An 11060-nucleotide genomic window follows, 5' to 3' on the forward strand; every position below is an offset into this window, starting at 1 on the left:
AAGTACAAAAGGAAGGCAAGAAGCAAGCATGAATCTAGGGTGCATCTGTGAAGAGTGGAGTGAATTGTTATTTAAAGGGATAGGAAGACTAGAAAGGAAGCAGATTTGGTGCAGGATGAGGACCAAGAACTCCCCTTGGCCACAATAACTCTGAGGTGCTGATGAAACCATCGTTGAGGTGCTGAGTGGAAAGATGAGCAAAGATAAGCTCTTTCAACAAATGTGTCTCCAGACTTTTCTGTGCTGAAAGACTTTTATGCCAGTCAGTCTCTTTTGCAGCTACCAGACGAAAAGAGTGAAGACAGAGTTGTTGATGACCACAAGAAAACAGGATGGGATAGCCAATGAGTGTGCAGGAAATGGACGAGCTAGGTTCCAGTCTAAGATGCCAACTTGCTCATGGTCTAACCCTCTATGGAGACAATAGAAAATGAAGATGAGAGTAATTGCTCCACGTGCTCAGTGAATGCATAACTATTGCATTAAAAAGGTATTGATATTTAAGTTGGAGGGAAAAGATGTACAGGAGCAAATGTCAGGCTGGTCGGTGGCATTATCAGGATTGCCACGGCAGCTCTCAGTCACTGCTCTCCCAGCAGGGCCATGGGCAATGATTAATATGTGCTCCATGGATCCTTCGGGGTTCAGGTTGTCTCAAGGCCCTTTCAGAAGGATGAGGAGTCAAAACAATTTCATAATAACAGCAGTGGTTTGGCCTTTTCCACTGTGTTGACATTTGCACCGAAGTCAAAAGCAATGGAGTGTAAACAGCCAGCGCCTTAGCACGAATCCGGGCTCCTGTGCAATTAGTCATCATATTCTTCACTGCCACATTGTCTCATTTAAAAGCAAAAGAAGACAGTTTCACTTGAGAACATCCTTGGAGAAGCAGTAAAACTTCATTTTTTCCAATTTCAACTCTTATGTACACATCTTTAATATTTTGTTACACACTGAAGTCTAATATTATCATGAGAAAAATGTTAGTGTGGTTGATAGTAAGGGTAGCCAAGAAAGCTCTTTTCACACAGGTTCACTTTTACTGGAAAGAACAGCTGACAGATACACCAGGGTTACACAACTGTATTTTTTTTTTTTTTTTTTTTTTTGCGGTGCTGGGGATTGAACCCAGGGCCTTGTGCATTCAAGGCAAGCACTCTACCAACTGAGTTACATCCCCAGCCCTATGCAGCTGTATTTGGCAGACATTTTCTCATAAATGGATAAAGTGAGCTTATCACTTCAAGAAAAGCAACAGACAGTATTTGTTGTCAATAATAAAATTGAGCTCCCAAATGAAAATTGAAATTTTTGAAATTTTGTATTTGAGATCCTTCAACACTTGAAAAATTCCCTTTGGGATTGGTGGTGATATTAATGAATCTGATTCTTTTATGTTATATGTTAAATGATTCAACATCTGAATATATGCCAAATATTCAACCAATATTTGACAAGTGACCAGTACACGGCTTTAGAAACCACACACAGGTAAAAGATCCATTCAAAGTGCAGGAGAAACCAACGGATTTTAATGTAACAGTATGGAATTTCATTGACATGGTCTCAGATTCCACGCTGCGAGTAACTTTTAAAAAGTTATCACTTGTCAAATTTTGATATGTCAAATTTCTTTCTGAAGAAGACCTTTAAATGCTCCCTCTTCTCTTAACTGCTTATATGTGTGGAGCTGGATAATCATATACTTCAAAACAAAATTTTGCCTCAGATTGGGTACAGACGTACATAAGTTTCTGTAAAGCCAGACATCAATGAGATTTGCAAAATTACTTTTTTTAGAATGCCACTACCCTCTTCTTCATCTTGGAAAATTTTTTTTTCATAAAAATGTTATTCGTGTGAACAAGGAATAGATTTTAATTTCCGTTTTTAAAGTTATAAATATATATTTAAATAAACATGTCTCAGTTTTCATTTCAAATACAGTAAATATGGATATCTAGACCCCACACAGACACAAGTTCTTTGGAGTTCTCAATAACTTTTTTTTAAAAATGGGTCCTGCCACCAAAAAATATATATATTCTCCAGGGAAAGGAATGAGGGTATTGGGTTAGAGGCTGCAGGGAGAGGGTGGAGCGTGAAATAGGAAACGTTGCCTCTGCCATGGTTTCTCAACTTGGTGTTACAAGGATTTGGTGGGTCACAAGGTAGCCCTTTGTGAGTCATGTGTACTAAGTGGCTCCGTTTAACATCCTTTATTCAGTTCTTTTTCAATGTGCTGTTTTGAAAAACATGTTTAGCAGAGGCTTGATATTTAGACCACAAAACCGTGACCCAGAAACCGATGGCATCTGTTGGCCTCTCAGCCTGGTGGTAGGGGAAGCAAGCCGCAGGGAGGAGCATCATCCCGCCAGTCACCAGCCCTGGTCCATCCTGGGACTGTCTCAGCCGTGGATTTGCCAGTGATGCCAACCCTTGCTTCTCCTGGAGACTGCTGGCCACATGCCAGGTGGCACCAGTTTCCCTTTTGTGATTTTACGGCTTGGTCTCCCCTATTATTGAATAGTTGAATGATTTAGACTGGAGATATTTAAATCTTTTTAAAGAGTTTTTAGAACCAGAATCTTAATGCCTGGCCTTCAGGAGCTTTGTATGATCCTGGCTAAACCTTTAACTGGATGACCCCAGGCAAGCCAGGTTCGCAGCTGTCACCTAAGTCTCCCTACCACACAAGAGAGGTATGGCTCTCCCACAATATTTGATGAGTGATGGAGCTACCTACCAGGAACAAAGCCATGTTTTCCCAAAGCCCCATCGAGAGCTAGCTGAGCCTATGTGGAGAGTATGGCTTTCAGCCAACCACCACAACAAAAAAATTATTGTTACAAAATGACACCTCATTATTATCTCTAAATCAACTGTTTGTGTTTTGGGGTTTTGTCTTTGTTTATTTGTTTGTTTTTAACTTTCTTATCTATATGGCAGAAAAAACAAAACCTCAGGAATTCCTGGCCTGCACCCCATCCCCATCCCACCAAACATTTTGGAGTGAGGAAGGAGAGGACTGTGGGCTCTGGTCATTGAGGCAGTCAGTCATCCACGGAAGTGGCTTCTGAGATACCTATCATTTTCTCATTTCTTCCCATGGTGGCCCCATCCCTGGGTCCTGCTGCCCTGGGGTCCACAAACTTCTCTTCTCAAGGAAGGTTCCATGGGGGTGGAGAAGTTCTTCAATCTCCCTGTTTCTTCCAGGACAGAAATCCTCCTTCCTCCTCCTGCCCCAACTCTTAGGACCTGGGCTTTGTGGGAAGCTTCAGGCAGGCAAGCAGGAAATGGCAGTGGAAGTAACTACTACTTCCTCCCCACCATAAACTGCTCCAGTCGAGGCAGAACAGAGTTGCTATCTACTTGAATAAAGGAAGAATTGGTATTATAAATACTTGAATGGAGAAAGGGTGTAAATTCAGAGAGGAAAAACTTAATATCCAACCTATCATCTTGCCATATTCCTTCCTCAGTAGATCTAGGTTCTGATAAATACTATTTCTTTCCCACGTAGACGCCAGTCCCCATGCCTGCACATCCAGACACAGAATAAAGGAAGGGTCAGTTTTATGCTTCCCTCCCTGTTGAGATCTCCTGGATTCCCTTCTCCAGACACCCTAGAAATGGGAGCCAAGTCCATGTGCCTGGTGAACACACTGGGTCCTTCTTGACCTGTCTACTCTTAGAGATGCTCCACGAGGACTCAGACAAGCTCTTGCTGAAAGCCTCCAGGGCTGTCCACAAATTGAGAATATAGTCCTGCAAGGTGTCCCTGCTCTGTCCTCCTGCCCCACTTTCCCCCTTCCCTCCTCAGACGGCAGCCACTGTCCATCTTTCTGTCCGTTGGTCACACCATGCCCTCCCGTCCTCCAGGGTCACCCTCAAGTGTCTTTCTGCAGCGGGGCTATCCTTAACCACAAGGAGAGAGGTGACTCCTCATGTCTTCTCCATCATCACCTTTCATCTCCTTCATAGCATTTATCAAAAATTTCTAATGACCCAGCTTGGATTTCTCTGTTCCTTTACTTGCTAACTTCCTGTCTCACAGAACCTGGACGTCATGAGGGCCAGGTGTGGCTTACCTTGTTCACATAGTATTTTCAGATTCTAGAAAATACTAGAATAGTAGCACGTGCATACAGTATGAATTCAATAAATACCCGTGAATGACTGAGTTGGAGGAAATCCTTCATCATTTATGTCTATTCTGAAGACAAGAAAACACTGCTTTTACCTAATGAAAAAGGCCTTATTCTCTGAAAACCCTTTGAGATCTCAAAGGTTATGGAAACCAAAGACAAGGGAAGTCCTTTTCAGTAAGGACGTCTGGTTTTCCTCCTGTAGAACACTTCAGCTCATGGGGAAAGGGGTGCTGGCTGGTTATTTTATTGAGTGAAATGTAGAAGATTTGGTAACAGGTGGAAAACTGGGAAGACAGAAGGGAAAGAAGAAAATACACAAAGGAGAAAATCCAGACTAACTTCTCTGAAGGTTGTCCCCCACACCTAGGTGGAAGGCGTCCTTCATGGTGGCTCCTGTCCGCCCTGCTGATGTCAGGGTGGAAAACTGACTGCCTTTCACACAGGGCTTGGCGTCAGCTCAATTAGCAGGCCGGCCTGGTTGCTGCTCCTGGCCTCCTGTCTAAACAGGACCCGGCCTTCAGGCAACCGCAGGGGCGGGGGTGTCTGTGAATGGCAGCCCAATCCCGCCAGGCCAAGGATGGGGGAGGACCCTACTGCTTCTTAAGCTCCAGCAATTCAAGCTGAGGCTAGAAAGCCAGACAGCCAGCCGCCCCTCGGGATCTCCACCTGTCCTTCCAGAGCTGGAAGAGCCCAGCCTGCGACCAGAGCTCAGGAGCAGAGACTCGGCCCAGCCACCCCTGCCAGCATGACCCACCAGCTGACCGAGGAGCAAATTGCAGAGTTCAGGGAGGCCTTCTCTCTGTTTGACAAGGACGGGGACGGCTGCATTACCACCCAGGAGCTGGGCACTGTCATGCGGTCCCTGGGCCAGAACCCCACAGAGGCCGAGCTCCAGGGCATGGTGAACGAGATCGACCGGGATGGAAACGGCACCGTGGACTTCCCGGAGTTCCTGGGCATGATGGCCAGGAAGATGAAAGACACGGACAGCGAGGAGGAGATCCGGGAGGCCTTCCGCGTGTTTGACAAGGACGGCAACGGCTATGTCAGCGCGGCCGAGCTGAGGCACGTGATGACCAGGCTCGGGGAGAAGCTGAGTGACGAGGAGGTGGAGGAGATGATCCGGGCGGCGGACTCAGACGGAGACGGGCAAGTGAACTACGAGGAGTTTGTCCGCATGCTGGTGTCCAAGTGAGGGGCTGCTGTGTTCTGGTACCACGGGCTCCAGGGCTGCCTGCCTCTGACTGCTGCAAGAACCTCACTCAGGCCTTGGGCATCTTCCTCCATTCCCCAGCTTCCTCTGGGCGGTGCTGCTTCTGGGGAAAAGTGGATTCATTCCACCTCTCTGCATCTCCTTTTCTGCCAACTGCTCACCTGCTCCACAGCAGGATGCAGAACGCCCTCAAGCCAAGCAAACCACAATACGCTGCCGCCACTCAGGAGCAGAAGCAGAAAAACCTGCCTCTGTACCAACAAAGAACTAAAGGACCAGCAAATGTTTCCTGACCCTGCCGTCTGCCAGGATGGGCCTGGTGACATCTTAGAGCCACCTGGGCAGGATTCCTAACAGGTGCCCAACATGGGGACCAGGGGGATTATAGCCCTCAGTCCACGCCAGGTTTCCTGGAGCGTCTTAGACTGAAGACTTCATCTGCTGTTGGATTTGGGAGACGTCTTGGCATGGGAATTAGAGTCGCCATGGGGACTTGTATGACTGGGGCCCAGCCTTCTGAAGACAACGTCACTTCCCTTCCACAAAAACGGCATTTGCTTGCTCCACTGTCTTGGCCAAACTTCTGTGATTCATCTTTTGAAGCTGGGAGTAAAACTGGGGTCAGTTGTAACACACTTACAATTCATCTGGAAAGAGGGAGATTTGAATGAAAGGGAGAGGGAAGCTGCAGGCAAATAAATAAGATACCATGTGTCTATTTTGTTTCCTTTTTTCTGGTTCCAGTTGAAATGATCCTTGGTAAGTCCAGGGCATAAACCATAAAATTTGTGCTTCTTGGAAATGCAATGAATTACTGTATTGATGGGTATAGGAAAAAGAGAGAATCCTAGGTACAGTATCTTAAATATTTTCTTAAAATTATTTCTTAAATATTTTCTTTCTTTCTTTTCTTCTTTGTTTTTTTTTAAATGGGGATCAAACCCAAGGAACTCCCCCACTGAGCTACATCCTCAGTCCTTTTTATTTTGAGACAGGGTCTCATTAAGTTGCTCAGGCTGGCCTTGAACTTGCAATCCTCCTGCCTCAGCCTCCAGAATCGTTCAGGTTGCCGGTGTGTGCCACCTTTGAATATTCACTTTCAATAGAGTAGATGAGTTGGTAGGAAAGGGCAGTTAGAAATCCAGGTAGAGCTCCTCCTGAAGCCCCTGTGAAGAAGGCTGTGAAGAAGGAACCGTGGTTAGAGGCTGGCAAGGGGTAGGGTGCTAACTGAGAGAGGTCGCCAATACACACGGCATGAGAGCACCCAGAGAGGGTCCGTCCGGTCCACATCAGCCCCGCCCAGAAACAGGATCAGATCACCCAGAGAGGTCACTGTAGTTCCAAAGGGAGGCGGTGTTTGGTGGAGTGGGTTAATTGGGTCATGAGAAATGGTCGATTTTGGATAAGTTCTTTCTCCCAGAGACCCCCAAACCTCCCACCCTCCCCAACTTCAGCCCCCTTCTTCCTTTATTCAAAACCAAAGAACCCGGATTCTGGCACTGGACAGCCTAAGAGTCCAATGCTGGCCTTGCTCTCACAGTGTGTGGCTCTGTCCCTCCATGATAACAGGCCCCTCGTGCTGTCCTCCCTGGAAGTGAGGCTTTGGTCTGTAGTAACCCACAGCCACCCTGTGGGGCAGCTGCTTCTCTTACAAATGAGGAACTGAAAATCAGCGCTGCTGAGAGGGAGCTGGGATTTGAATGTAAGCCTGTGCCCTGACCACTGTGCTACCCAGCCACTCATGCCTTGGCCTGGGCCTCCCCTGTGACGATTGCGAGTGTGCCTCTTTCCAGTATTTGTGAGGAGGAGGAGCAGTATCCTGGACCATCTGGCATGCAGTAGGTGTTTAATAAATGACGGTCACTACCACCCCTCTGGCTCAGGCCCCTTCCCGCACTGGCGTTCTGTGAGGCTGCAGGACTCTCAGAGTGGGCAGGAGCGGGCTCTCTCATGACACTTCGGGGCTTGGTTTCTGAGGGTTCGCCGGATGGCAGGACCTCACCAGCCTCCCTGCATTTCTGATTGTGAACCCTGCCAGGGGAACAGACCTTTCAGGCGTGGCCCCACTCGGACCTTCCTGCCACCTTCAAGAGGCAGGGCTGGTTGTAGATCTCTTGTGAACACAGAGGTCCCTGGACAGTGGCGCCGGGGGTTGGGGGGTGGGCGGCAGAAGAGCCAGGCAGAGGCTTGGATGTGACTTACAGAGCCACCTGCCGAGAGGACCATGACGTCCCCTCCAGGAGTAAGCCCAGCTCCCGTCTGGTCATCTTCATCTCCTAAACGTCCACGGGAACTACAGAAACAGAGGTCTCCCGTGGTCTTTCTAGCCACTTAGAGGACCCGACTGGAGGTGTGGCCTGAGTCCCCTTCTTTCAAAGTGTGGGCTGAAGGAAGCACGGTGAGCCCCAGCACCACTCACACTGCCCAGGCGTTGGCCAGGAGGGGTGAGGGATAGAGGGGCCTCTTTTCTTTTCCCTCCCTCCCACCTCCCTGCAATTCAACTGAAATCTGCCTGCTTTTCAAGCTTCCATGATCTCATGCAGCACCCTGGAACCGTGCACGCACACGTTTTGCAGGACTCAGGATCCTTGCACGTGCCTGGGCAGGAGCTAGCAGGTGAAATGGAGAGGCCCCCATTCGCCCTCAGCTGCACTAACAGCCCCCGATCCTCCCGACCGTGGGTCCCTGCAGTGATAAACAGGCTCACCTCTTTCTCCCATGGAAACTCTGGAGCAGCAAGACTGAAGCAGGGCCCCCTGCAAAGTTGAATGCAACCCTCCTTCCCTTGGTGTCTTATTCTCACACAATTTAAAAACAGTATCTTGGGCCATCCTTTCTCAGGGACGCAGGGTCACCTGGTCACAGTGAGCACCTCCTGCTCAGGCACATGGTTGGACCCCTCTCTGTACCTGCTGGGTTCAGGACAGGAATGCCAGGCCCGGAGGGAGACAGAGTTAGGCTGCTCTTTTCTTTTTCTTTCTTTCTTTTCTTTTCTTTTCATTCCCCTGGTGCTGGGGATGGAAGCTAGGGCTTGCCAGGCAAGTCTTCTACCACTGAGCTGCCCTTCCAATCCCTGGGCTACTGCTTTTTCTGATTCTGCTCCCTACCCACCACAAGGAAGGTGATGTCCTAAAGGTCCCCTGCACAGGCCAGCGTGTCCATGAACCTCTCACTGGACTGACGGTGCCAACTCCACAGCTGGGTCAGTCACTCTGACTCAGTTTCCCCAGGGCAGTGTGTCCCGTCACACAACAGCCTCAAGATCCAGGGTTACCTGGGGTACACATGTACCTGTCTTCAGCACCCCATGCCCTGACACACACGCGCGCGCACACACACACACACACACAAGCACGCACATACACATTACCTTCTTTTTCTTCTTCCCCACCCTGACCAGACCTCCACAGAATCTGGCCTGTCCTCAGACATTAAGACAGATATTTATTTTTATTTTTATTTGTGATCACCATAACTGGGGGTGGTTTCTCGCCTGTTGGGTAAGGGCAGGGGCAGGGATAGGGACTGGAGCAGCAGGAAGCCCATAAATAGTCACCGATATGCAGGGTGCAAGAGAGGAACGCAGCCCTTGTTCTTCTGGGACACCGGCTTAGTTACCCCCAGTAGTTCCCTTTCTTTTCAGTCACTGGATAATTGAATTTAAACAACCTCCCCTCATCCCCCAAAAAGGTTCTATCTATCTGCGGCTCTGAAGGACATTCCATGCATTCTTGGAGGAAGGAATTTATAAATATTACCTCCAGTTTCATGGGGCTCCCTCATAAATCAGGACGCAGGTCTCCCGCACCCATAGATTATATAAAGCACGCTTCTGACTCCCGTGTTTCTACTTTTAAATCAACCTAAGCCCAGCCCCGCCGGCTCCTGTTTATCCTTGCAGATTCCAGGGGCCTGTTCAAAGACTCCTAGAGCCAGCCGGCTAAAAATGATAGGTGGTTCCTGCTCGAGAAATGTAACATCAAAACTCGCATGTGGGCTAAGCCTGCCCGGTGCAGAATGAAGTAGGGGTGATTTGTGCTGTGTTTCTCCACCAAGAAAAAGAAAGAAAGGAAGGAAGGAAGAAAAAACAAAGCAAAACACTCAGAAGTACCCAGGAGGGGAAAGGAGCAGGGTACTGGCTACACAGGAGGAAGCAGCTGAGGCTGGCCATCAGGTGGCTCCAGGTCATTCTGCATGGTGCCCAGGACTGCCCCTCACCCTGGGGAGAGCTCCCCGCCAAGTGTGGTCCCGGGAGACCAACACACAGAGCTCTGCCTGCCCATCGGTGAAGCTCATCTCCCGTAGTCACCAGCTGGTCTCATCTGCAGCCCACCATGACCTGGAGACTCTGGTCCAGAGGTCTCCCCTGAGAGACGCTGACGCCTCCCTGGGGTGCCCTGACATGAGTGCTTACCACTTGCCACAAGTTGCATTTGCTCATTTAATCCTCGGAACAAGTTCACCTGGTAGCTGCATTTATTAACCCACCTTAGAGAAGATTAAGAATTCAGGATTTTATATCCCTAGTAACTAGAGAAATGCAAATTAAAACCACCCTAAGATTTCTTCTAACTCCAATTGTATACCCCATTTGTGTACAATGAATCAAATGCTATTATCAAGAATACAAGTAATAATAAGTGTTGGTGAGGATGTGGGGAAAGAGGCATACTCGTACACTGCTGGTGGAGTTGCAAATTGGTGCAACCACTCTGGAAAGCAGTGTGGAGATTCCTCAGAAAACTTGGAATGGACCCAACATTTGACCCAGCTATCCCATTCCTTGGTCTATACCCAAAAGACTTAAAATTAGCATACTACAGTGATGCAGTCACATCCATGTTCATAGCAGCTCAATTCACAATATCCAGATTGTGGAATCAACTGAGATGCCCTTTAATTGATGAATGGATAAAAAAAAAAAACTGTGGTATATATACACAATGGAATATTACTCAGCCATAAAGAAGAATGAAATTGTGGCATTTGCTGGTAAATGGATGAAGTTGGAAAATATCATGTTAAGTGAAAGAGGCCAAGCCCAAAAAACCAAAGGCCAAACGTTTTCTCTGATGAGGGGATGACGATACATAACGAGGGGGGTTGGGGAGAGGAGAGAAAAATGAAGGAACTTTGGATGGTGTAGAGGAAAATGGGGTGGGGGGGGGTGGATGGAAATAGTAGAATGAAACAGACATTATTGCCCTGTGTACATGTATGATTACATGAACGGTGTGAATCTACATTGTGTACAATCATAGAAATGAAAAGTTGTACCCCATTTGTGTACAATGAATCAAAATGCAGTCTGTAAAAATTTTTAAAAAATTAATTAAAAAAAAAGAATTCAGGATTTTAAATAAACCTCCCAAGGTCATACATCTTAGGGTTCCACCCTGCCTCCGACCGGCTCCAGATGCACATCCCTCCCACGGTACCAAAGAAAAGCTCTCACAGCAAGTAGCCCCAGGCTGAAGTGGCCCACCTAACAGAGGCGGCGAGAGCTGGAAACCGTGCCTCAACTGGGACCTGCCTAGGAAAGGCCTGGAAGTGAGAAGTAACTGCCAGAAAAAATGTCAGGGACGGAGGATCTAGAGCGAAGAAAACGGTCAGTGCCTGGAAAATCCAGGAGCGGGAGAACCACTCCGTCAGGGTTTGGGGTGAGGGCAGAGCTAGGACTGTCCAGCTGCCCCTCC

At 48.1% G+C, this 11060-nt stretch overlaps 1 protein-coding gene and 1 non-coding gene across 2 annotated transcripts; one reads left to right on the top strand and one right to left on the bottom strand.

Annotated features, from left to right (window-relative positions):
• Nucleotides 1-1107: 1107 nt before the first annotated feature.
• On the bottom strand, nt 1108-1181 carry Trnas-uga (transfer RNA serine (anticodon UGA)). Its single transcript has one exon. It is a non-coding gene; the product is annotated as a tRNA-Ser (tRNA).
• Nucleotides 1182-4760: 3579 nt separating this feature from the next.
• On the top strand, nt 4761-6071 carry Calml3 (calmodulin like 3). Its single transcript, XM_047521413.1, has one exon. It carries the CDS (start codon nt 4897-4899, stop codon nt 5344-5346), a length of 450 nt encoding a protein of 149 aa, XP_047377369.1. The 5' UTR covers nt 4761-4896; the 3' UTR covers nt 5347-6071.
• Nucleotides 6072-11060: the final 4989 nt, after the last annotated feature.

The sequence above is a fragment of the Sciurus carolinensis genome, chromosome 12 (genome assembly GCF_902686445.1).
Source record: "Sciurus carolinensis chromosome 12, mSciCar1.2, whole genome shotgun sequence".
NCBI lineage: Eukaryota > Metazoa > Chordata > Mammalia > Rodentia > Sciuridae > Sciurus > Sciurus carolinensis.